This window comes from Doryrhamphus excisus, chromosome 22 (genome assembly GCF_030265055.1).
Source record: "Doryrhamphus excisus isolate RoL2022-K1 chromosome 22, RoL_Dexc_1.0, whole genome shotgun sequence".
Classification (NCBI taxonomy): domain Eukaryota; kingdom Metazoa; phylum Chordata; class Actinopteri; order Syngnathiformes; family Syngnathidae; genus Doryrhamphus; species Doryrhamphus excisus.
Window position 1 is genome coordinate 9,738,962 of NC_080487.1, and position 27,838 is coordinate 9,766,799.

General features: G+C 41.7%; 2 protein-coding genes across 10 annotated transcripts in view; one reads left to right on the forward strand and one right to left on the reverse strand.

Annotated features, from left to right (window-relative positions):
* Window positions 1–210: 210 nt before the first annotated feature.
* Window positions 211–27,838, reverse strand: part of doc2a (double C2-like domains, alpha) — a 40,644-nt gene continuing 13,016 nt past the window's right edge. For both annotated transcript variants that reach the window (XM_058062362.1, XM_058062364.1), the window contains exons 4-11: window positions 26,054–26,128; window positions 24,211–24,320; window positions 17,242–17,368; window positions 16,941–17,000; window positions 12,688–12,893; window positions 6,719–6,800; window positions 6,418–6,514; window positions 211–2,224 (exon numbers count right to left, since the gene is read on the reverse strand). In XM_058062362.1, the coding sequence (XP_057918345.1) occupies window positions 2,088–2,224; window positions 6,418–6,514; window positions 6,719–6,800; window positions 12,688–12,893; window positions 16,941–17,000; window positions 17,242–17,368; window positions 24,211–24,320; window positions 26,054–26,128 (894 nt within the window). In that variant the 3' untranslated portion in view covers window positions 211–2,087. The remainder of the gene's footprint in view (window positions 2,225–6,417; window positions 6,515–6,718; window positions 6,801–12,687; window positions 12,894–16,940; window positions 17,001–17,241; window positions 17,369–24,210; window positions 24,321–26,053; window positions 26,129–27,838) is intronic.
* Window positions 926–27,838, forward strand: part of adprh (ADP-ribosylarginine hydrolase) — a 75,520-nt gene continuing 48,607 nt past the window's right edge. Inside the window, exons 1-8 of one of the 8 annotated variants that reach the window (XM_058062366.1) lie at window positions 926–1,045; window positions 2,048–2,278; window positions 10,314–10,409; window positions 15,174–15,201; window positions 15,401–15,569; window positions 16,844–17,029; window positions 17,244–17,397; window positions 26,061–26,156. The gene's annotated coding sequence lies outside the window, so the exon portion shown is untranslated. Of the gene's footprint in view, window positions 2,279–3,446; window positions 3,813–10,313; window positions 10,410–15,173; window positions 15,202–15,400; window positions 15,570–16,843; window positions 17,030–17,243; window positions 17,398–26,060; window positions 26,157–27,838 lie in introns of all 8 variants that reach the window. The other 7 variants (XM_058062370.1, XM_058062371.1, XM_058062367.1 and 4 more) reach the window with 7 other exon arrangements.

A 27,838-nucleotide genomic window follows, 5' to 3' on the forward strand; every position in this document is an offset into this window, starting at 1 on the left:
ATATATATATATATATATATATATATATATATATATCCTACTTCTGCTGTGCTGTTTTAGTTAATCTCGTCTGGATTATTTTTAGCTGCTTTGACTCAATATTACTCACCACAAAAGCGTTAAATCTATAATGTGCAGATGCACGTTGATACCGCAAGAGGGTGGTGTTGTATTTATTTGACTGACTATGTCAACGGGTCTCTTTATGGAAAATACACTCAGGGATGCACATGGCAAATCGATATGAATATTTTTATGAATCATAAATCATGCTCACTTTCAGAAAATTAACAACCAAAAAAAGCATGCCATTTATAAATTAAATACAGGAGCACATAGCTCTGTTTTTTTATAAATATGAAATCATCTAATCGTTTAACAGCCACAAACCAAACCAACATTCTGCAGTGGCCCCTCTGCAAAAGAGAGAGCGTACAAGTAATTTAAACACAGATGGACTTTGGGATATTCGTTTGACACATCTCACCACTGAAGCACATAAACATAAATAAGATTTAAAAAAAGAGAATTACATCTCAGTGCAATATCGGGAACAACACGACGAGGAGCAGGTCATCTTGTAGCACGTTTTTCGCTTATTTAGTCAGCTCCAGCGACACCAAACATGCAAAACATTTGACAAGAAGCCGTTAACATGGAAGAACCGATTGTCACATCCGGTTTGGGTGTTTGCAGTGAAACATTCACAGATCAATAGATGCAAAATATGTCCATTTGAAGATCCCGGGAAGCATTATAACATGAAAATGAGTGATTAAATTAAATAATAATTATTAAATTAAAGTTATTTGCATGAGTTCGCTTCAAGCAGATGGGTTTTGAGTATGTTTGCATATCAATGGCGAAAGAAAAAGGCTTTATTTTGGAAATGCTGTTGTACGCCATGCCGATAGGTGGCGATGTCGCATTTTAAAAACGCTTTACTCATATGTGCACTAACTCGTTGCCTTCATTCTTCACAAGCCAAAACTACCAATTGAAGAATGTCCTTCACCAGCATATGTGCTTAAAATTGGACATGTTTGTAAGTAATTCACTTTACACTTTACCCTAAATGTTTTGGTCGTGTGCGTAACATACTCACGAAGAACGCAAGTCTTACGTATAACAAAATGGCGCCGACTTCCACAATGCTAAACTGAACGCCTAGCATAACATCAGCATGTCCCCCGTTTTCACAGACGGTATAATTGAACAAATTATACACTTGTAGAGCTATTGTTCAATATTTGTGTTGTCATGTAAACAAATAATACTCTTAAAAGGTTTCTTCCGGTTTGTCTTTTGCATTGTTTGTAAGTAAATATGTTCAGTGTTCAGTTAATAATAATGTCAAGAAGACAGGTAGCGATTATATATAAATATTACAAGTATTAGCTACTATCAATTTTAAAAAAAGTAAATAGTAGCATTAGTAGTTTGCATTGACCCATTCATAATTTTTTGTACTGCTTTTCCACACTGGTTGCGGGTATGCTGGAGCCATCACATTACTGAAAATACCTCAAAATGTTTTCAAATATTAGTTAGCATTCATGACTTGTTGAGCAATTTATGTCAAAATGGTAGTTAGCCGTCCATATGACAAAAAACAAAAATATGCTTATGTCCAAACTAAATTTTTGTTTACGTTACAGTTTGTAAAAATGACTCCACATTCTCATCAATTCCCAAAAATGTCCCAGCTTTTTCCAACTGAATATATCCAAAATACCTTGTCTAAGTTTCTGGAAATTTACCAAAATGCTCAAACACTTTTCAGCCCAACAGTACGTGTAAATGGCTCTTTAAATTGACACCAAAATCCACAAAAACACCAAGCACCCCAATGAAAAGGATCCTTATAAAGCAGCTTTGTGCAAATGAGTGTTATGATCTGTGATTCAACCCGCTGATCTTTGAATGTGACCCCCGTTGATGTGTTTTGCTTGATAACTTAATTGGTGACACAACACCAGGCAGCTGTTTGCTCCTTATAGTCATGCAGAAAATCCTCCAAATGAGTGCGGGACAATTCCCTCTTCAGATGCAGTGTCACAGCAGCGTACAGTCCTGAGAGGTGTACTTCATTCCTGCACGACGGAGCCGGGCAGATCATTGGTCAGCGTGTGCCAACGCTCCACTTTCTTGCCCTTGTTCTTCAGACAGTCTATCCAGTGCTGTAAGGTCTCCCCCTGTGAGTGGCACCCTAAGGACACGCCCCCTTAACCACCATGAAAACACATAAGGACAAAGGGCAGACAAAGACAAGAAACAGGTAAACAAAGGTTCCTCTGTTATTCATACTCCACACACATAGGGGGCAGCATAGAACCGACATCATAATTGCAACACTGTTGGTGTTCCTTGTTTGTTTTTTGTAGAACAGCTAAAATATCCAGTTTAAGTAATTCCCCAAGTGATTATACGTAAAACTTACCCACTATACATAGCATCACAGTCATATATATTAATTCATAAATACAAATACAGACACGGCTGCACGGCAGTCGTGTGGTTAGCGCACAGACCTCACAGCTAGGAGACCCGAGTTCAGTTTGCATGTTCTCCCCGTGCATGCGTGGGTTTTCTCCGGGTACTCCGGTTTCCTCCCACATTCCAAAAACATGCTAGTTTAATTGGCGACTCCAAATTGTCCATAGGTATGAATGTGAGTGTGAATGGTTGTTTGTCTATATGTGCCCTGTGATTGGCTGGCGACCAGTCCAGAGTGTACTCCGCCTCTCGCCCAAAGACAGCTGGGATAGGCTCCAGCACCCCTCGCGATCCTCGTGAGGATAAGCGGTAGAAAATGAATGAATGAATGAGCTGCAAAATGTTAATTATAAATAATATAGAATGTTATAAAATAATAAAATATAATAAATTATAATAATATGAAATAATTTTAAAATGATAAATAAATGTATTTTTATTTATAGCATTTTTTCTGTTTTTTAATTTTTTTTTTATTTTGTGAAAGCAAACTCTTCTACCGCTGTAACTGCTAAATTGTCTATATGTGCCCTGTGATTGGCTGGCCACCAGTCCAGGGTGTACCCCGCCTATCGCCCGAAGACAGCTGGGATAGGCTCCAGCACCCCTCGTGACCCTCGTGAGGATAAGAGGTAGAAAATGAATGAATGAATGAATGAATGAAATACAGACACAATAAACCATATAAAACAAACATAAAATGCCATGTTGTACTCTTGAAGATGAATAAAAGTTACAATATATGTTCCCTGTGATTGGCTGACGACCAGTCCAGGGTGTACCCCGCCTCTCGCCCGAAGACAGCTGGGATAGGCTCCAGCACTGCCGCAACCATCGTGAGGATAAGTGGTAGAAAATGAATGAATGTATGAATCTATCCATTTAACACTGACTGCCGAAAAATGTCAGAGCGGATATAGACACATTCTTCTTCTTTTTGTTTAAACCAGCATTTAGGCGCACACTGCCACCTACTGTACCGGAATGTAGATGCGTTTTGCACCAGCAGTGACATCCCAGTAGTCACAATCTTCCATCATGGTAAACACACAAAGGAATAGATATGATGCCGCTTTCAAGTTAAAGGCGATGGATTTGGCCGTCAGAGGAGGAACTGTGGCTCCTTACAGCGTGGAGCAGAAAAAACACTATCTTCAGTGGGTTTCGAAAGACTGGACGGATAAAGAGGAGGACACAGAGCACACCAAAAGAGAGAGAGAGAGGCCGACAACATGTGTGACAAAGAAGTAATGACGCTCAAGAGGAAGACTTGTGGTTTTAATTCCCAAGAGGATGTCGGATGATTGAATTTTCTGGTACGCTACTGTTATCTATGTTTATTGAACTATTCAGCACCGTCGAGCTAGCCATGTCGCACCACTCATTTATTTTAGTAAAAGTAAACACAAATATTTCTGTGTAACATATATCTGCAGACAAAATGTTATAAAAAATTTGCCGGAAATGTTATATTACATGTCGCGTTTGCATGGTGGTGAATAGGAATACACAGCGTACATTGAGACAAGTATATCATAACCAAGGCTGTGAAAATATGTTTTAAATTCAACAGAGTACGCATTTACACGTTTTTGATAATCAAAAAGTCCAGGGAGGAAAGTCAAGTGTCATAATTTTCATTTTGTATGTCTCTCACACTCTCTCACAATGCTGCTGTGTACAAAAAAAAAACACATTTTGGACAATTCAATTTTAATGAAATGTCATCTCCAGATAGATGTTAAAGTAAATTAATCTTCCATATACCTTTGATCTTCTTCTATGGCTCTAGTCCATGAATTGGAAAGGCTTTCAGTTGTACTTAATTTCCCAAGCATGAATTGACTTGATATGGTTCAAGACTCAATATAAATCTGATAGGAAATTGAAGATGAAGAAATAATCTACCCAACAAACGTATATGAATGATAATACACTTGATATACATATTTAAAAAAGCATTTTTAAGGACGTCGGCACAGGCTCTCCTACAGAGATCTTCTACTGTCTGATTTTTTTCATCAGTAAAATACGGCTTTTGTAACATTGCTCCATGCTGCTGCACTGCAGTCTGAGGCATATGCATGAAAAATATTCATTCTGGACCTTTTGATTATCAAAGCAATGTATATACTGTATATAATACTCTAAAAATGAATTGGCTTCTTTATTTTATGATCAAATTGAATCATTCTGTCTCTTAATCCATGTATCTAAATGGGTATCAAATAGTTTACTACAGACAGATTTACATCCTTACTTCCATCCATCTTCTATGCCATACGCGGGTATGCTGGAGCCTATCCCAGCTGTCTTTGGGCAAGAGGCGGGATACACCCTGGCCTGGTCGCCAGCCAATCACAGTTTTTGGAATGTGGGAGGAAACCGGGGTACCCGGAGAAAACCCACGCATGCACGGGGGAGAACATGCAAACTCCACACAGAGATGGCCGAGGGTGGAATTGAACTCTGGTCTCCTAGCTAACCACTCGACCGCCGTGCAGCCTCCTTAAAACATTCATTCATTCATTCATTTTCTACCGCTTATCCTCATGGGGGTCACAGGGGTGCTGGAGCCTATCCCAGCTGTCTTCGGGTGAGAGGCGGGGTACACCCAGGGTGGTCGCCAGCCAATCACAGGGCACATATAGACAAACAACCATTCACACTCACATTCATACCTGAATGATGATACATTATAATTTCAAGAATTTTTGACTAACAATAGGCCATAGTCACCCATGAAACAGCAATCACTTATTAATTCTTAGATGTTTTAAAAACCGCGATAGAGTGTGTGTGTGTGTGTGTGTGTGGGGGGGGGGGGTGATATTGAAGTGTCACGACAGATTGACTAATGTACAATTTGGGGGGAGAAAAGCAAATACCGTATTTTCTGGACTATAAGTCGCACCGGAGTATAAGTCGCACAAGGCCAAAAATGCATAATTAGGTAGAAAAAAAAACGTACATAAGTCGCACTGGAGTATAAGTTGCACAAGGCCAAAAATGCATAATTAGGTAGAAAAAAACATACATAAGTTGCACTGGGGTATAAGTCGCACAAGGCCAAAAATACATAATTAGGTAGAAAAAAAACATACATAAATCGCACTGGAGTATAAGTCGCACAAGGCCAAAAATGTATAATTAGGTAGAAAAAAAACATACATAAGTCGCACTGGAGTATAAGTCGCACAAGGCCAAAAATGCATAATTTGGTAGAAAAAAAACATACATAAGTCACACTGGAGTATAAGTCGCACAAGGCCAAAAATGCATAATTAGGTAGAAAAAAAACATACATAAGTCGCACAAGGCCAAAAATGCATAATTAGGTAGAAAAAAACATACATAAGTCGCACTGGAGTATAAGTCGCACAAGGCCAAAAATGCATAATTTGGTAGAAAAAAACATACATAAGTCGCACTGGAGTATAAGTCGCACAAGGCCAAAAATGCATAATTAGGTAGAAAAAACATACATAAGTCGCACTGGAGTATAAGTCGCATTTTTTGCGTGTAATTTATTTTCCAAACTACTTGACCAAAACAGACATTACGTCCTCTTGGAAGGCAAGTTCTAACATTAATAAAAGAATATAGAACAGGCTGAATAGATGTAAGATATGCTAACACAATGGTTATTCAGCTACACTAAAAATAAACATGAACAGAAAAGGTGTCCAGTGTTTATATAAATAAACATTTTTTTCATTTATAAGTTGCAGGAACAGCCAACCTATGAAAAAATGTGCGACTTATAGTCTGGAAAATACGGTATCTTGAGAGACCAGACAAAAGTGAAATATATCCGCTGGGATCATAGCAGATCTTCTGGCCATCACACCTTAGCAGCCACAAGATTATCAGTGAGCCATAACTTCAGCAGGAAATGAATATTGCATAATTTGAACTCACCAATGAAGTCATTTGACTTTCCAAGGTCGTAATCCCAAACGGTGACCTCTAATGTCTTGGTGGCGAGCTCTGAGAAGGAGATTTCATAGAAGAACTCCTGGGAACAAAGGTGCAAAGGTTGAGGAAATACTTGTTACTGTCTCCTTAATGAGGTAGCATGGCGATAGTATGCAAACAGTAATTGGCACATTGTGCAGTAGAGTATGTCCAAGCACTACGTACTATAACGGCGGTCTAAATTAGCCTTCTCTTCACATTCAACGAATCAATGAATAGAAACGCACTCAACGTTGCAGCGTACCTCATTAAACTCTGGGTTCAGGGTCTTTTTTATAACAGCGGTTTTGTGCTTGGATTTCTTCTGAACATCTGGCTTGAGGTACCTGAGACAGAAGAGCGTCACAGTCATTGTCATGCTGCAAGGAGAAGTCATGTAGCCAAGCATGTTATCGTAGGACTCATACACTATACGTATTTGTCCAATTGTCTGGAGAGCAAAAGGTTTCCAATAATAGGTCTACTTGTCCTGCAAATGTTTGTGTTGTATCTTGAGTGTTAACAAATGTAGGTAAATGGGTTCCTAAGTGAAATGCTTCTTGTTGATCAGTCCCTTGAGACTTGCTGATGTTGTCAAAGGATAATGAATATAATCCTTGCCTCGGAATCATTCTTGTTTGGGAGTTGTGTTCCTTTTCCTTGTTGTCTTGGTGATATGATCTTTAGTATTTTTCAAGGTCCCCTCCGGTTCTCCATTTAACTTGACTAACAGTTATCCAAGTTCCTTGGATCATTCCCTGCTTCCTTAAGTTACATGCTTTCTGGGCAATGTCAGCATTGCGTTTTCATGTGGACGTTTCTTCCTTTCGTCTTCTTTCCCTGCTTCAGCAGTGTGGTTTTTAATTTTCTGATGGTGAACTTAACAATAACGACGAGTGTGGTGTTGTTTCTGCAATACAATACGTCCATTTGTGTATGTCTACGTCCGCGTCCTTTGAATGTAATGAAAGAAAGTTTCATTACTTACTTATTATGTGGAAATATGGGGTAATAACTATAAAAGCAATCTTCACTTGCTAAATGTACTGCAAAAAAGGTCAGTAAGGATAATTCATAATGCCACCTACAGAGAACATACAAACTCCTTATTTCTAAAATCACAAATACTTCAACTTGCTGATATATTTCATCTTCAAACAGCTAAAATAATGCATAAGGCTAAAAATAACAAATTAGCTAAAAATGTCATTCAATACTAAATATGATCTCAGGGAAGAAGTACATTTGAAACACTTCTATGCTAGGACTACGTTAAAAAGCCATAGCATTTCAGTATGTGGAATCAAACTATGGAATGGATTGAATAAGACCCTCAAACAATGCACAACGATGAGCCAATTCAAGAAACAATACAAGCAGTTGATGTTTGCTAAATACAAGGATGAAGAGTCTTGAACCAGTCATGATGTGCTATATATATATCACTATATTGATAGTTACTATGGTACCCATTATGTCATTGGATGCTCATATCACCTCGTACTTCGGTACGTGACAAAAAATTAAGCAAAAAAACCTTAAACTATATTAGGAAAGCAGGAAGTGAACAAATGTAACAGTTACTGATTGTAAAAGTACCAGATGGAGGGGTAGGATTTAATAAGCTTTGCTTCTTCCTACTCCTTTTGGACATGTGGAACTGTGAACTGATTACCATAGAAAGTTGGCAATTTGTTGCTCCATTGAAGCAATATCCATTTAATTTGGTTCTTTGTTCCCGACTGCCCTGGCATTCGACCTAGGTTTAATTCGGAGGCCCGTCAAGATCACATCGTTCATTTGTTTCATCAATTGTGTATTCATTTGCTTAATTATTTTCTTCTTGGTTAGCGTGAGTGGTTAGTGTGTTAGATACATAGTCAGGTGATCAGGAAGACCTGGGTTCGAATCTCCGTTGGGCATCTCTGTGTGGAGTTTGCATGTTCTCTCTGTGCATGCGTGGGTTTTCTCCGGGTACTCCGGTTTCCTCCCACATTCCAAAAACATGCTAGGTTAATGGGCGACTCCAAATTGTCCATAGGTATGAATGTGAGTGTGAATGGTTGTTTGTCTATATGTGCCCTGTGATTGGCTGGCGACCAGTCTAGAGTGTACGATCTTTTATTGTTCCTGTGTATTTTTGCAGGTTTTTCAGCTGATGCCCAACTTCTGTCGCATTTTATGTATTATTTTCCAAGATTTCCTGTTGTAGTGCGTTCATTCGCGCTTTTTTTTTTTTTTTGATTTTTCAAGCCATTAAATGCTGAGTTCTCCCCCATGGGTCAAAGGCTGAAACGATCGGGGTGGCATAAATGTCGCCATGTCTTTTAGTATTCGGGGGTATCTGGTATCTGAAGTTTTCGGCGCCTGCATCAAATTGTCACTTCTCTGCATCTTGAGCTTTAGCTTGCCTTACTAATGGCTGTCAGTGCTTATAATTAGTTTATTTCAGAGGGTTTGTACCTAGTATCATTGGACGTCAGAGATGTCAGAACACTATTCCGGTTTTGTGATCACAAAGTGTGGTCAAGAAGCTCTTGCCGTGACCATTCTTTCTGTTATCTTTGTGAGACTGTGTGAGAGTGTCCACCATCTGGTCATTTATCTATCAGTGGGGAAGAAAATCTGCTGTAAAGTCTCCCTTTGCCGTGTTTATTGCGTTATTTGCAAGCGTGTGGCTCCCTCACTGCATGAGTGCCATCCCCCTTCACCAACACAACACACAGATCGCCTCAGTATCCATTAGTGAGCTGTCATCAAATATCCCCAGATATTTTCAAGCCAGCTGGAAGGAGCGTGGCGAAAAGTCTTATTCGGCTTTCCACCCACCACCCACAGCTTGCCGTGTATGAGCCGCGTATGTTCCCACACACTCTCAGACACAACAAAGCATCTTGGAAGAATCCTTGGCGCCAAAGGCCAGAGATGTGAGCGTTCATCTAAAACGAAACACGGTGGCGTTATAACGCTGCGTGTGTGGGATGCAGAGGATTAGTGGATGCATGGGAAACGGACGTCTGTGTGTGTATGTGTGTCAGGGATATTCAATGAGATGTTCTCAATGTATTATTAGCCAACATAACAATCAATGATGGCGAGATACTGTGATCCCCATTCCGGTATTTGTGCGTCTAATGTATTTTGTATGATCGACAGCGCAGCCGTCGGAATGACCGTGGGTTGTTGGGCCATCTCGTCATTCCAGGAACAAGCTGGTGTGAGCTCTCGGGGAAGAAATTGTAGAGTTAAGACCACACGCGAACTCATTTGTCTCCTCGCTGTCAGAGTGCGTCAGTCAAGCCGAGGAGCTCGGTGACCTCAGTGACACACACAGTATTGCTTTCCTTTCGCCAACTGACTAATGAAACGATGGGAGACTTGTGTGACACTAACAACCCCGCGAGACTTTTGTTTCTCCTCCACGGTCCGACCCTACCCGCGGATCATGTCACTCAGTTTTTGAAGCCTGATGTTACTTACACACGTTATACTCTATGCCACTGTTATCTTGATGAAAGGATACAGTCGCAAATGGCCTGCACAAGTCACACGAATCCATCAGTCACAAATGGCGGCTACAGCAAGGTATCATTTCTGACACTTCATCCATATTAATGAATCCCACAGGGATAATTATTGCACTCCAAGGTAGCGGTACCTTTAGCAGTGAGGAAAAAGTCAAATGTCAATGGTGCAAAAGCATAATCTTTTTAACGATACCAAATCACTGAGACATTGTGGCCCTAAAGGTACAATAATGTACTTGTTTCTCAGAGTGTACAAGTAAAAAGGTCAATTATACAACCACTAGAAGGCCATCCATCTACTCCTTTATTCTCACTAATGCTTATCCTTTTCAGGGTCACTGGGGAGCTGGAGGGTATTCCCAGATGGCTTTAGTCGAAAAACTACAAACTGGATTGATCACCTTTGAGCTGGAAATGGGGGTACTTGAGGTATGAAAACTATTACACTACCTGTAAGACCACCAAGGAGACTATTAAACCCATAATAGGTTACTCTTAACCTAACCTAAACCCTTACTCATTATTTCTAAAATCACAAATACTTAAACTTGCTGATATAGTTCATCTTAATTATCCATCCATCCATTTTCCTCCGCTCATCCGGGTCCGGGTCGCAGGGGCAGCAGTCTTAGTAGGGAAGCCCAGACTTCCCGGTCCCCGGCCACCTCCTCCAGCTCCACCGGGAGGACACCAAGGCGTTCCCAGGCCAGCTGTGAGACATAGTCCCTCCAGCGTGTCCTAGGTCTGCCCCGGGGCCTTTTCCCGGCTGGGTATGCCCGGAACACCTCACCAGGGAGGCGTCCGGGAGGCATCCGGACTAGATGCCCGAGCCACCTCAACTGACGTCCTCTCATTCATTCATTCATTTTCTACCACTTATCCTCACGAGGGTTGCGGGAGTTGCTGGACCCTGGACCGGTGGCCAGCCAATCACAGATAACGGAAATAATGGTCATGGCAAGAGCTTCTTGACCACACTTTGTGATCACAAAACCAGAATAGTGTTCCTACATCGCTGACGTCCAATGATACTAGGTACAAACCTTCTGAAATAAACTAATTATAAGCACCGACAGTCGGACCATTGTGGTGAAAAGAGAGTTGAGCCGGAGGGCAAAGCTCTCAATTTACCGGTCGATCTATGTTCCCACCCTCACCTATGGTCATGAGCTTTGGGTCATGACCGAAAGAATGAGATGGCGGATACAGGCGGCTGAAATGAGTTTCCTCCGTAGGGTAGCTGGACTCACCCTAAGAGATAGGGTGAGGAGCTCAGTCATCCGGGAGGGGCTTCTCCTTCACATCGAGAGGAGTCAGTTGAGGTGGCTCGGGCATCTAGTCCGGATGCCTCCCGGACACCTCCCTGGTGAGGTGTTCCAGGCATGCCCAGCCGGGAAAAGGCCCCGGGGCAGACCTAGGACACGCTGGAGGGATTATGTCTCACAGCTGGCCTGGGAACGCCTTAGTGTCCTCCTGGTGGAGCTGGAGGAGGTGGCCGGGGACCGGGAAGTCTGGGCTTCCCTACTAAGACTGCTGCCCCCGCGACCCGGATAAGCGGAGGAAAATGGATGGATGGATAAGCGCCAACAGCCATTAGTAAGGCAAGCTAAAGCTCTAGGCGGTTGCCAACAACGATGCAGAGAAGTAACGATTTGATGCAGGCGCTGAAAACTTGGTTCCAGATACCCCGGAATACCCAAAGACATGGCAACATTTATGCCACCCCGATCATTTCAGCCTTGGACCCATGGGGGAGAACTTGAAAGAGAGCTTGAAAAATCTACTGCTTGCGCAAATGAACGCACTACAACAGGAAATTTTGGAAAATAATAGATAAAATTTGGGCATCAGCTGAAAAACCTGCAAAAATACACAGGAACTATAAAATATCGTACACCCTGGACTGGTTGCCAGCCAATCACAGGGCACATATAGACAAACAACCATTCACACTCACATTCATACCTATGGACAATTTGGAGTCGCCATTTAACCTAGCATGTTTTTGGAATGTGGGAGGAAACCGGAGTACCCGGAGAAAACCCACGCATGCACGGGGAGAACATGCAAACTCCACACAGAGATGGCCGAGGGTGGGATTGAACTTGGGTCTCCTAGCTGTGTGTCCTGCGCTCTAACCACTCAATCACAGTGCAGCCCTAAAAATAACCAATTACCTAAAAATGTCATCCAATACTTCTCTACAAGAGAGGAGAAATATGATCTCATAGAAGAACTAAATTTGAAACACTTATATGCTAGGACTACGTTAAAAAGCCATAGCATTTCAGTATGTGGAATAAAAAAAAAAAATACAATAAAAAAAAATTTATATTAGGAAAGCAGGAAGTGAACAAATGTAACAGTTACTGATTGTAAAAGTACCAGATGGAGGGGTAGGATTTAATAAGCTTTGCTTCTTCCTACTCCTTTTGGACATGTGGAACTGTGAACTGATTATGGGATGCATTCAATTGTAATCTGATGCATGTTCAAATGAAATTAAATCATTACCATAAGCATTTTGGTTGCGGAGTCAGGATTTTTAAAATAGTTAACGTCTTGGTAACTGTGATCCATTCTCGTTCTGTTGTTTGTTAGTTATCAATGATTTCATGCAGCTCATTAATGTAGCGCAAAAGAAAATTGCAATTGTTGTTGGTTATTGTCTTCGCGATGACCACATGTGGTTGGATATGGTCCTTACGTTTTAACATAGGGGTCGGAGAAGCCGTTAACATCCATCGCAGCCAGGTGTGCGCAGCGCTTAACGCCCACGCACAGCCCACCGCGAGTCCTCTCCTTGGCCTCAACCTTCCCATCAGCGCCATCGTCATCAGCCGGGGGTAGATACTGCAGGCAGAGCAGCAGGCGTCCTCTCTCTTCCAGACTTCTCTGCTGCTCTGTCTCCCACTGAGGAGCGAGAAGGAGAGAGAGAAACGGAGAGAAAGTGAAATAAAAAAAAATCAGTTTGAGCTGCAGGAGGCCTCATATAATCAAAAGTAACATAAGCACACAGACTGCTATAATTCATACTTTATATTTCCCTGACAGATTGAAGGTGCACTGATGGATAGTTGGAGGATAATCAGTTTGGCAGGTGGAGCCTTCAGCAACTTTACTGTTTGAGTCCTCTCATTGTGTAACTTTGGATGACACTGAAGACAGGTTGACAGTGTGTGGTAAAAGACAATGCAGCGCAACTGACATCCTGAAATACATCATGTGTCGGTATGATGAAAAATTGACATTCAGCGGGAACTAAGAAGAAATGCAGCACACATTTCATTGATGAACTAACTCTGAGGTGTCTAAATGTTGTCCACAGAGGACTCCATACAGAAAAATCAAGGTATGCTGGGGGGGTTATTAATTATTAGTATCAACATTTCAGCCATTTTTCTCAATTTTGATTCCTTTTGAATTTTGAATACTAAAGTACGTGCAGCAACAAATGGCCCGCTGTTGAGCACCACTTATTAAGAAAGGATTTTTTTATGCCGTTAAACTTTCAATCAATTCATGCCATACATCCTTTTGTCTTTGATTTAGTTTTTAATATTCAAAATTATTTGAATATTTAAGAATGCGCTTCGGCAGGCCACACAGCTAGGAGACCTGAGTTCGATTCTACCCATCTCTGTGTGGAGTTTGCATGTTCTCCCCGTGCATGCGTGGGTTTTCTCCAGGTACTCCGGTTTCCTCCCACATTCCAAAAACATGCTAGGAAATGGATGGATGGATCCTGATTTTTATTTATTATTTATTAGCAACAAAAAAAACAATATTTGGGGTAAACATAATTTCCATATGTAAACAAACTAGCCTTAATTTCTTTAGAAAGAAATATCAATGTATTGTAGTATTAGTAGTGGACGAGTGGTTAGCGTGTAGGCCACACAGCTAGGAGACCCAAGTTTGATCCCACCCTCGGCCATCTCTGTGTGGAGTTTGCATGTTCTCCCCGTGCATGCGTGGGTTTTCTCCGGGTACTCCGGTTTCCTCCCACATTCCAAAAACATGCTAGGTTAATTGGCGACTCCAAATTGTCCATAGGTATGAATGTGAGTGTGAATGGTTGTTTGTCTATATGTGCCCTGTGATTGGCTGGCCACCAGTCCAGGGTCCAGCAACTCCTTGTGAGGATAAGCGGTAGAAAATGAATGAATGAATGAATGAATGGTTATTTTTAGCTGTTTGAAGATCCCACATTCCAAAAACATGCTCGGGAATGGATGGATGGGATATCCAAGTTTGTTTGTTTTCTTTCGGCTTTTTCCTGATTGCAGAGTCGCCTCAGCGGATCTTTTTGAGAAGCATACTGATTTTTGGCTTGAGACCTTTATTAGCAGCAAAAAAAAACAATATTTGGGGTAAACATAATTTGCATATGTAAACAAACCAGCCTTAATTTCTTTAGAAAGAAATTGTAGTATTAGTAGTGGACGAGTGGTTAGCGTGCAGGCCACACAGCTAGGAGACCCAAGTTCGATCCCACCCTTGGCCATCTCTGTGTGGAGTTTGCATGTTCCAAAAACATGCTAGGTGAATTGGTGACTCCAAATTGTCCATAGGTATGAATGTGAGTGTGAATGGTTGTTTGTCTATATGTTCCCTGTGATTGGCTGGCCACCAGTCCAGGGTGTACCCCGCCTCTCGCCTGAAGACAGCTGGGATAGGCTCCAGCATGCCCACGACGCTCGTGAGGATAAACGGTAGAAAATGAATGAATGAATGAATGAATGTGTTTTGCAGCCTTGAATTTCATCTCATTCAGCAAAGAGAATGTTCCTAAAGAGCTCGCCCGTGGCTACGCAACATTTACATCGCTGAGCTGCTCCAAGTCGGTTGAAGCGTCTGCCGCCAGTCATGTTGCTGACGTTTGTTGCCCCCCGGCTGGCGTATTTTACGTGTGCAATAGCAAACTATTATCAAAGCTTTTGACAACAACGAGCAGAGGCGACACAGAAGATACAAAGTGACAGGTGGAAGAAGTCGGGTGAAAGAGGGAGGCAGTGACTCACCCATTTTGGCCTGGAGCATCTCCACATGTATGTTATTTACGCGAGTGTTTTATATACACGGGCTGTGTCGCTGCTGGAAAAGCGGCCATGTAATTTCTCATACAAGAAGAAATTGTATTTGCTTCTAAATGTCTCTCGCTTTCTCTGTATCACTCCATCTCTCATTAAGGCTTATCTTCAGGCAAGAGCACGACGCAGTAAGTGATCAATATGCCACATGCCTCACATTCATCCTCCCTTCCCTCCCTTAGCCTAATTGTTTTCTGGGCTTCTCTTTCACAATTCCATCCTTCAGAAAATAACATTTTGGGGCAACAGGATGAGGGAGAGAATTGATGCAACTTCAGGACTCAATTAGGAGTGATAATTTGCAGCTGGTATGTGTTTGTAAAACAGCTTGGACCTTCACGGGTCGATAGGGAGCAACTCATCAGAGAGGCGGAACACAAATAGACATCGATGGCGGCCGCAGCACGCCGGCGGATGAACAGGAATGATTTTCTAAGGCGAGGACAAATATGAGAAAAAAACAATCACCAGACTCAATAAGCGAGCTCGGTGGCAAGTAAGCATCTGAATTATTCCCGCTTTCATATTTCTTGTGATTATAGAAGTAGTTCGTCTTGCGTAACATGTCAAAGTTTGTGTTTTGATGCTGTGGTTGAGGTGCTCTGCTCAGAATGGATATGCCTGTGCACATCAGCGTGAAATGTGGTCACTGTGCAGCCATGGGTCACTGAACATAGCGCGGCTCAAACAAGCCAATATAGATTACAACACTACTGCTGCACCATATCTTCTATGTGGAGTTTGCATGCTCTCCCTGTAACATAGATTTTAATTGAAAACTCCTAAGTCAGGGATATCCTCCACCGAGGGCCGCATACTGAAAAATGAAACAGCGCAGTGGTCCATCCATTCATTCGGTTTCTATACCGCTTATCCTCATTAGGGTCGCAGGGGGTATGCTGGAGCCTATCCCAGCTGTTTTCGGGTGAGATACGGGGTACAGCCCAGACTGGTCGCCAGCCAATCACAGGGCACATATAGACAAACAACCATTCACACTCACATTCATACCACTTACTGAGTCTTTTGAGCTCGCATAGTAGTTGGTTAATATTCTGCATCATACATTGGTAGTGTATTGTCTGGTTGATATGGCACAATACTCTTACTGTAGTACTGTAGCTATATATGCAGTATATGTATTTACATTCCCACAGCCATTTTTATTCATTCATTCATCCATTTTCACGAGTGTCGCAGGGGTGCTGGAGCCTATCCCAGCTGTCTTTGGGCGAGAGGCTGGGTACACCCTGGACTGGTGGCCAGCCAGCCAATCACAGGGCACATATAGACAAACAACCATTCACACTCACATTCATACCTATGGACAATTTGGAGTCGCCAATGAACCTAGCATGTTTTTGGAATGTGGGAGGAAACCGGAGTCCCCTGAAAATTTATTTTTTCCACAACCTAATTTTCCAAAATGATATTTAGAGGTGACCTGAGACAACGGCCGATACTGATATTGCAGCCTCGACTGATATCCAAGTGATATCAGCACGAATCATACATACCGTAATGTTATGACTTATTTTATAGTGTGGGATGTTAGAAAATGCTTGATCAAGTGATATTACTCAAACATTGAACAATAGTCAGCGACAATAGGTATGAGTAAAACTGTCCCTGTTCCTGTTTTTTTTGCTTTTGTTTGTTTTTGTTTTTTTTAGTATTTTTGTTTAATATTAGCAAAGGCAAATAAAAAAAAAAACAGCTGTGGACCGCACTCTGGACACCCATGCTGAAAGTTGTCTCTGTGATTGACAGGTGATGGTGGTGTAGCTGTCTCTCTACTGGGATAGACTCCAGCCTCCCTGACGTACAATAGAAAACGAATGGACGAACAGATAGATTGCGTCATCACCTCTCTCAAGTAACAGGAGATTCCTCTGAGGGCCGTGCTCATTGCTGTTGGTGAGGGCAGCTGCAGGTGGAGAAAAGAGGAGGCACCTGGTGAGTGGAGGATGGAACCACTTGAAAGTTGAATATGATTTCCAGCCATTGGATTGATATCATTGTCAATGTTTCCCACAGGACTGCAGTCCATGACGCATGTGCATATCATTTTTATATAGGCTCTTATACAACTAGTATTGCACTATATCGGTGAACAACCTTTTCGGGCTTCTGATTGAACAAAATGAGTGTATATGTTTACTCCTCACAGGCGGCGGATGCTCCAGACAGATGTTAAAGTGCTTGATCTGGTCGGGCTTGACGCGGCGCAGTGCAATCCGCGACTCTCCGATGAACTCATTATGTGTCAGCTTGTCTTCGTCACACACAGACACCCTGGCGTTGAGACATGAAGGATGAGAAAGGTAAAAAAAAACAACAACAATGACTGAGAAGGCAGGAAAGCAAAATTTGTACAGTAAACCTCGGATATATCGGATTCAATTGTTCCCAGTGGTTTTGTCCGATATAAGCGAAATCCGTTATATGCGTATACCGGAAAATGTCCGTTTTACGCATATATCGGATTTATATCCGGTATATGCGTAAATCGGATTTTATCCGTTATAAAAAGGCAATTCCTTGACTATGTTTCCAATGTACCTGGACGTGCAGGCAACGCTGCAAACGCTGCAAATGACGTCGTATAGCGGCCTGTCACGATTTGGCGAATCGGAGCGCCACGATGCGGCCATCCGATATATGCGAGGGAAATTTAATGGAAATGCATTGGAACGGGACTAGAGATTTTGTCCGAAATAGGCAAAATCCGTTATAAAAAATCTGATATATGCAATGAATTTTTATTGGAAATGCATTACAGAAAAATCAGTTCTTTTTTATCTGTCCGTTGTGAGCGAATTTCCGATATATCCGAGTCCGATATATCCGAGGTTTACTGTAATATATTAGAAAATGTAATGTATTGCATTCTCTACAGAGTCACTACACAGACAGTGGGCTATTTTAGGAATGTATTTTTAAATGTGCTAATAATGTCTATGATTATCTTACAGCTAATAAAACACCCTAAAATTCAGTATCTCATAAAGTTGGAAAAAGTGTCCAAAAATGCAGTATTTTAAACTGCTTGTCCAACTTGAAACAGCAAATGAACTCCAAAAACATATTGAGCCTTTAATTTGGTCTTTTAATATGAAATGAACTCATTCATTCATGCATTCATTTTCTACCGCTTTTTCCTCACGAGGGTCGCGGGGGGTGCTGGAGCTTGGGCGAGAGAGGCGGGGTACACCCTGGACTGGTCGCCAGCCAATCACATATAGACAAACAACCATTCACACTCACATTCATACCTATGGACAATTTGGAGTCGCCAATTAACCTAGCATGTTTTTGGAATGTGGGAGGAAACCGGAGTACCCGGAGAAAACCCACGCATGCACGGGGAGAACATGCAAACTCCACACAGAGATGGCCTAGGGTGGAATTGAACCCTTGGTCTCCTTGCTGTGAGGTCTGCGCGCGAACCACTAGCCCGCCGTGCCGCATGAAATGAACTCCTGGAAGTAAAATAACTATTGCACGATATTTTAAATGGGACCTTTTATGCTTTTCCACTTTTCTGATTTATAAATATTACAATATTGGATTCTTGTGTTAAACGATGCCAAAGCATCAGATGCAGGTGTACCTAATGTTGTGGCCAGTCAATGCGGCAGTCAATCGGTTACGGTTACCACTGAAAATGAACAAAAATCTTATTTTATAGTTAGAACCCCTGTTGTATGATGACTTCATGGAATAAGACAAAAGCGGTCACGCTACCCCTGATGCATAAGTGATTGACGTAATGTCTTGAATGTTACGAAACAAGTTTACCAAGTGACTTTTAAATACAAACCGAAATAGAGGCGAGCTGAAGAAAACCTAATAAAGTGGACGCAGTGTGACTAACGTAACTTGCCAATTGCAGCGTGTACTTGAATGAGGCGTTCATGTCCTCTGTGACTGCCGCCTGCAAAGTCCGTCTAGGGAAAGGCGCTGTACTCGACAATATTGCATTATCCGTAACGGATACTCTGTCTGGGGCATGTTAGACTGATAAGAAATAACATTAGATTAGATTTTGAGATTAGGTAACCTATGAAAAGAAGTTCTCCTCCCATACGGTGTGGAAGTGGTAAGCATTTGGCTTTGAACTTAGTCCTTCTTTCACATTCTGTGTGAAACCCCGTCTTAAGTTTAAAATAAATACATTTGAGGCTAACTAGTTTGCTCAGTAGCATGCTATGTTTAAAGTGGCGGCTATCTCTCCAGTCCCTGGAGCGACTTTCGCTTGCGCATTGCAGTTCAGCAATGTGTTGTAAACAAAGAACAATAGGAGCGTAAATGTGACTATAGGGGTTTATTTCATGTCTACAGGGCTAATAATGCTAAAAATGTTATTTACAAAGTCATAGTAATGTTTTCTATGCTCTTACTATAGAGAAAACGTATCATGTAGGACAGTGTTAATCCATATTTATGGATCTGTCAGTCTTTTGGCTGCTACCTTCACAAGCAATACATGGAGGAGGGGTGGTCGGCCCCTCGGAGGGAGAGTCAAAACCACACAGCGAAGCGAGGGAGAGGGAAGACGTGGGTGAGAGAGGCAAAAATTCATTTAAAACCAAGCACGAATGGAATGGAATTATATCGTATTGTACGGGGGAGATGCAGCAATGAAGTTCCACCTTTTTTGAATGTAATTATGAATGCAAGACAAGCAAGTATGAGAAAGAGAAGATGCTGCTGCCTCTCATATGGTTATTTGTCTGAAAAATGTGAATTAATGGTGACAGAAGGCATAGTAATAAAAGACATTATTGCAGAAAGGAGGCAGATGTTGCCTGAGGAATCGGGTGACAAACCTTTTTGAGGTAATTTCAACTCGAGTATCTTGTCTTACAGAGAGTTTGGGAACCTTTTGAAACGAAATACGAAAGTATGACGATGATGATGATGATGAATGATGTGCAGGAGGTATAAAGGAATATTGTGTCTTAAAAAGGATGTGAAAAAATAATGGAAATGTGAAAAGTTGCTGTCAAGTGCATTATTATTAAGTGTACTTTCACATTCAGACCAAAACACCCAGTCACTGTGTCATGTGTGGAATAATTGAACATGCTATGTAAAATACATAGTTTTCTTCAAGCTTGAAAATAATGGCAGTATAATCGATATGACACACTTCTGAGTGATATCCCGGGAGAGTTTTCAACTTTGCTGCCTGCTGCAGCAGAGATAAAATATGTAGGTGGAGAAGCAAAGTAAAAAGAAAACAACATTGCACCTCAGAAAAATGGACTTCTACTCCTTTTGTTATGTTTGAACAAAGCAGCAGAAGAGAAACTGGAAATTGGATCGTTTGCATTCAATTTCTGTGGTAACTTTTAAGAAAATATATTAAAAGTATCTTATTATTAAGCTTGTGCAATTACTGGCCACAACATTAAGTACTCCAGCATAAATGGAAGTACAATGTATCCTATATAGGAGACCAGGGTTCAATTCCACCCTTGGCCATCTCTGTGTGGAGTTTGCATGTTCTCCCCGTGCATGCGTGGGTTTTCTCCGGGTACTCCGGTTTCCTCCCACATTCCAAAAACATGCTAGGTTAATTGGTGACTCCAAATTGTCCATAGGTATGAATGTGAGTGTGAATGGTTGTTTGTCTATATGTGCCCTGTGATTGGCTGGCGACCAGTCCAGGGTGTACCCCGCCTCTCGCCCGAGGGCAGCTGGGGTGGGCTTCAGCACCCCCGTGACCCTCGTGAGGAAAAAGCGGTAGAAAATGAATGAATGAATGAATGAATGAATGAATGTATCCTATATTATCTTGTGTAGTGGGCTCTGGTGGTTTTTTCCACGTTGGATTTGGCGAGTGGGTATAGCCAGGTACCAAGGTATAGTCAGTAGCCACGTTTTTACATGAAGAGTTTTTCTCTTTCCAAATGGAATCTTTCCAAATGACCTATCCGAAAGCAATGGTATACATGGAAAGGAATATTCCAATGGCGTGTCTACATGCGCCGCTATAATCAACCAGAATAGTCAATGGGGCATGCCCAGTAAAGTGTAAACACCAACATCACGTGATACCGACTTCCTCCAGTTTTTCTTTCACTTGTTGGAATAACTCCGTATTGCCAGTTTTCCTTCGTCCAGTCTTGAAATTTAGTTTAAATCAAAAACAAACTTTCCTTAGCAGTCCATTGCCGATTGGTCGCCTCCATTTTTTTAAAATCAAACAACGTCTGGAGCTGCGTGTTACGTCATATCTCATCATTCGCTGAAAGAACGCACCCGGGAACAGGAAATGATAAATTCAATCTTGCTAATATTTTATAATTAAGCTCGGCACATGTTTTATATAGATATGTATTTTCTTTTTTAATAAAACTGGACTTGTGAATGGCGTATAGAAGGGTTTAGATTCTGTTCCACAGATGGCGCTAATGCACACCAAAGCTGCTTGCCAACCGTCAATAAACAACAGAAGAAGAAAAACAAATGCACCCTGACAACTTTCCGATTGAGCGGGTACAAGATACCTCAATCGGATTGGGGAAAGGAATATTCCACCCCTGGGAATGCCATTATATATTCATTCGGATTGGCACTTTTCTTTCGGAATGAGGTGTATACAAAGGTTACATTATTTCTGTTTGAGCAAATAACCCGAATGGAATTGGAATATTTGGGTCCATGTATATGTGGCTAGTGATGGGCCTAAAATGGAGTTCTTTACCTCCCTTTGGCCTCTTTTGAGTGGAACCACATGCCTATTTTTCTCCACAATGCCTCTAGCACCTTCCAGAAGTTAATGCAGCAGATCTTTGGTGATCGGCAGTGTCAAACTTTGCTGCTCTTATATCTTGATGATATATCTGCTGCCTTAGAAGCAGAGATGCTCACGGAGGTTCACCAGAGGCATGGCTGTCAGGGCTAGAGTTACTCCGGCAGTAGTGTTACCGGCCCCGTACGTCCTCTGATGCAGCACATTGGTGCCGCTTCTGCCAGAGGTGTCAGGTTGCAAAGGACACCCAGCCAAAGGTCCGTAGTAGCATGGGGCGTTTGTTGGCCTCGCGTCCAAATGAGATCTTTGGTTGGAAAGTGTTCTTGTTATGACAGATGGCAATTATGCGCACTTGATGGTGTTGAGAAGACTCGCACAACTCCATACCATCCAGCTGGCAACGGTCAATGTGAGAGGTTCAACCTTCATGAGCGGGAGTGAAGCTCCTGCTGGCCCCAGGTTTTGTACTCTTACAATACTTCCCCCAATCAGGTGACTGATTACGGGTGGCTTTTGAGGGTACCCGGGTGAGGTTAGCCACGTTTACATGAGGAGTTTTTCCTCTTTCTGAATGACTTTTCCGAAATAATGGTATACATGGAAATAATATTCCAACCTCTTGTTTACATGCGCCGCTATAATCAACCAGAATAGTCAATGGGGCATGCCCTGTAAAGCGTAAACACCAATATCACGTGATACCGACTTCCCTGAGTTTTTCTTTCACTTGTTGGAATAACTCCGTATTGCCAGTTTTTCATCTATCCAGTCTTGAAATTTAGTTTGGATCAAAAACTTTCCGCAGAAGTCCAGTGCCGATTGCTGGCCTCCATTTTTAAAGCTGAAGAACGTCTCCGTCATATCTGAGCATGCGCTGAAATGCACCCGGAATAAATTTTAACGGGAAAAGATAAAACTCGGGACATGTTTTATATAGATATTATATATAAAGTACAGAAGGGTTTAGATTCTGTTCCACAGATGGCGCTAATACACACCGAAAGCTGCTTGCTAACTGCCAACAAACAACCGAAGAAGAACGCACCCTGACAACTTTCCGTTTGAGCGGGTACAAGATACGTCAATCGGATTGGGGAAAGGAATATTCCACCTCTGTGAATCCCATTATATATTCATTGGGATTGGCACTTTTCTTTCGGAATGAGGTGTATACAAAGGTTACATTCTTTCCGTTTGAGCAAATAACCCGAATACAATTGGAATATTTGTGTCCATGTATACGTGGCTAATGGCAGACCCATATGATCGGTATCGGCAGTGATCGGACAATTACACTCATGTATGATCAATACAACGTCATCAGTGACAGTAGCCACGTTTTAATAAAACTGGACTTTAGATTCTGTTCCACAGATGGCGCTAATGCACACCGAAAGCTGCTTGCTAACCGCCAATAAACAACAGAAGAAGAAAAACACCACGAAGAAGAACGCAGTCTGACAACTTTCCGTTTGAGCGGGTACAAGATACCTCAATCGGATTGGGGAAAGGAATATTCCACCCCTGGGAATCCCATTATATATTCATTCGGATTGGCACTTTTCTTTCGGAATGAGGTGTATACAAAGGTTACATTCTTTCCGTTTGAGCAAATAAACCGAATACAATTGGAATATTCAGGTCCATGTATACGTGGCTACTGCTATTGTGGAAGGATTAATTTTGTCATCCATCTTAATGAAGGGTCGTGTTATCGTCCCCCGGTTGCTTTCTTTTTGCCGCTGAGGTACGCCCCCTTTGTGGTGACCTCTTGTGAGGTCTTTCAAAGTTAATGCATTATTAAGTTTTAATTAACGGCACTATTTTTATTTTTTTAAGGTGCGTATGTACTGTTTGACGCTCAGCCGACGCCATAGCTCAGTGACCAGTTAGTGCAGAAACTTGATAGACTTGATAGAGTGGCTATTTTCCAGTAAGTGATGTCAATTAAACCACACATCTTCCGCTCTTTAAAACTCCTCTTCTGAATTAACACTCACAGGTGACTCGTTTCTGTTTTGAGATAGTCCTTTTTAAATCCTCGCTCCTATGAGGAGTTTTAGTCACATATTGTGACCGTTCTTGGCTTTTCTCACCTTTTGCCTGGGCGGGGGGTCAAGGAAAGTAAAACACCCCGTGGTGCTTAAGTGTGACCTCAATCTGTCACGGCAAGTTGGAAAAAGCCTCAATAGGAAGACAGAGGGGGCTATTAGGGGAGATCTTTGCTGATCCCGTTGGGCAGGAGCATGGAAGGAATGAGAATGGAGGGATCAGTGGCGAGGGGCGACGAAATATTGTGTAACAAAGTAGGCTAAAAGGCCTAAGAGTTGAGTCTGGAGGGTTGGGATGGAAATAGGCGAAAAGAGAAGTCTACCTGAGAGTTTTTCGATACATGTCTTCCTCGGTGATGCCATAGTATGTGAGCGTCTCATTCCAAATTGGGTTCAGGGTGTTGCGGACGGTCTTGGTTTTCAGTTTGTTGGCCTACACAACGCAGAAGAGAGGAAAACATTTAGTTCATTTGATGCGCTGGCTAAACTTAGTTTGGCTGAAACTAAACATTTGGACATTAAGGTTGAATATTTACAAGCAAAATCTACATACATATATCCCAAGGATGTCCAATGTGCGGCCCGGGGGCCATTTTTTGGCATAAATGAATAATTTTTCAACATAAAAATAAGTAAATTGGCATTGAAAATAGGTACTAAAGACATGTAGTTATGTATTATTCTACACTTGTTACAAAGTCTCAGTAATGTTACTGTAACAACCTGTTGGTGTTAAATTCAGATGTCTGTGAACGCACCTCGCTGTTAATGTCATTGGTGGATAAGCATTGGCGCATATGCTCAAGTAGTACACTCCACTTCCCTCGGGTTGCTTCAAGAAGATTAATGAACTATTCCAATGTAGATCATTTACTACCGTAATTTCCGGACTATAGAGCGCACCTGATATACAGTAAACCTCGGATATATCGGACTCGGATATATCGGAAATTCGCTCACAACGGACAGATAAAAAAGAACCGATTTTTCTGTAATGCATTTCCAATAAAAATTCATTGCATATATCGGATTTTTTATAACGGATTTCGCCTATTTCGGATAAAATCTCCAGTCCCGTTCCAATGCATTTCCATTAAATTTCCCTCGCATATATCGGATGGCCGCATCGTTATGCTAATCTTGTTGATGTCACTGGCTATTGTCTTTCTCCTGGCTCCAGATTTAGGACAAATATAAAAGTGAGTGACGTCAATAATACTAGCACAGCAGTGAATGAGATCTTAACCTCACTATTGGAAATAACGTAGGCCTGACGGGCGTAACAGGGCCTAGCTTAATTAATTTGTTATGCTCAGAGTCCAATAAAGTTAAATTCTCATTACCTTACGTCTCTTTTCATTGCCCAGTCCAGGTACATTGGAAACATAGTCAAGGAAGTGCCTTTTTATAACAGATAAAATCCGATTTACGCGTATACTTGATATAAATCCGATATATGCGTAAAACGGACATTTTCCGGTATACGCATATAACGGATTTCGCTTATATCTGACAAAACCAGTGGGAACAATTGAATCCGATATATCCGAGGTTTACTGTACTACATTTTTAGAGGAAAACCGATTTTGTACATACACAAGCCGTGTACACCTGTGTATATAAGCCGCATGTGCCCACATTAAAACATGTAAACATATTTACAAAGAAAGATGGCTTTTATTACCTCTGAAAGCTTTTTTCGCCTTTTTACATTGCTCCAGTTCTTCCCGCTGCCGTTTCCAGCATCTCACCATCGATTCGTCTATGCCAAGTTTACGTGCAGCAGCTCTGTTTCCTTCTTTATTGGACAGCTCGATTGCTTTTAGCTTGAAAGCTGCGTCATATGCCTTTCTTTTTGCATTTTCCATGATGAGGGTATGTTCACGATAATTTCATTTATGCACAGTCTTCCTCGACGCATATATTCCACCGGTCTTAATCTTACCTTTTCTTACTCGAGAGCCCCTGGCGGCCGTTAGAAAAATTACATAAATTGTCCGCATCACTGAATAAGCCGCAGGGTTGAAAGTTTGGGGAAAAAAGTAGCGGAAAATGTCCCAAGCTTGTATCTGTTCACTATTCTGCAACATAATTGCCACTCTTTTTGATTTGCATAAAAAGATGTATATTACGATTTGATTTGTTATATTTATGAAGATTTCCCACCTTGCAGGCTCCTGGCAGAAGGTGCAGCTTCACATAAGGATCGGACAAGCCGTTGAAATCCATTGGTTTCAATCCCTTGCAGAGACACAGAAGGATATAAAAGGTATGTGAGGGCAAACAAAAAGAGTGATTTGAGCCAACAGGCCATAAAGAATCAATAAACGACTGTGTGGGCAAAAAGGTGAAGGCTTCATTTCGACTGAAACAAAGAAGGAGGCAGATATTGAATTGTTTAAATAAAAAAAGGACATAGCTCGTAATCGACTATTGAATCTGAAACCTTCATCAGATATTTTAGACAAGTTTGATTTCTACATCTTCTACTTATAAGCACTGCTTACATCTTAACCCTTCCACTTGTTTCCCACAAGACTGCAATCTACAGTATTTGTAGTGTGAGAATGATGTAATTGCATCCAAAAAACATGCATGTTAGGTTAATTTGACTCCAAATTGTCCATAGGTATGAATGTGAGTGTGAATGGTTGTTTGTCTATATGTGCCCTGTGATTGGCTGGCGACTAGTCCAGGGTGTACCCCGCCTCTTGCCTGAAGACAGCACCCCTGCGACACTCTTGAAAATGAATGAATGAATGAATAAAAATGGCTGCTGGAATGTAAATAGAGCATTGTGCCACATCAACCAGACAATACACTACCAATGTATGATGCAGAATATTAACCAACTACTATGTGAGCTCAAAAGACTCAGTATACCCCCACGGCCTGAGTGAGGATAAGCGGTATAGAAAATGGATGGATGGAAATGACGTATTTGTAAAATTATGAAAAGTATAACCAATATGTTATTTAAGTTATTCAAGATGGGGGGAGGGGCCCATGGCAGCGCTCGTTGTGAAGAGCGATATGTGCTTCTGTGGCTAGTGTTTTTTTTTTTAAAGAGGATGTCAAGTGGTCTGATTACTCGTTAAACTGTTAAATATAGCAACACCGATCCCTCTTGCTACGTCTTCTTCTACTCTGCCAGACCAAGTGCATTATAATATCTTTATGAGCAAGGGTGAAGCTGTAGCTTCAAATCTATTTGTGGTGTTCCAAATGTAGTTGTGGCAGGATGCTAAAATTGTATGGGAGACACTTTGGGAATCACACATGGCGGTTGGACTGCTATTCATGTACTGCCTGCTCTGGCGTCTTTGAACACATTTTATTCCACGTTTTCTAATCCATTTGCAAACCTTTCATCTGCTGTTGAATGGAGCCGCGCAGTATCAAGATTTTACAGCACGCGCCGGCGGCTCTGTGAGGGCGTGCGCGTGTTCACATCAAAGTGACAGGGTCTTGGCCAAACAAATGAAATGCTTGTAATGTGTTAAAATGACATACAAGAGCTAAAAAAAAACATAATAAAAGAACACACTCTTGAGTCTGTATTGAGACCATTTCTTTAAACTCAGAGAACCACTGACTTAATGCAGAGTGCCTAAACTCCGGAAAATATGGACAGTTGGGCAGTGTCTTAAATGGAGTGCTTCAGTCCGTACACGTCAGTACTATGTACACTGTTTCACGTATACCCATATTGACTATATTTTAATGAAAGGAACATAAAAGACGGGATAATATAATATTGTATATTTGTATGTCTGCTGTATGGGGGAATGAGTGGTTAGCACGCAGGCCTCACAGCTAGGAGACCCCAGTTCAATTCCACCCTCGGCCATCTCTGTGTGGAGTTTGCATGTTCTCCCCGTGCATGCGTGGGTTTTCTCCGGGTACTCCGGTTTCCTCCCACATTCCAAAAACATGCTAGGTTAATTGGCG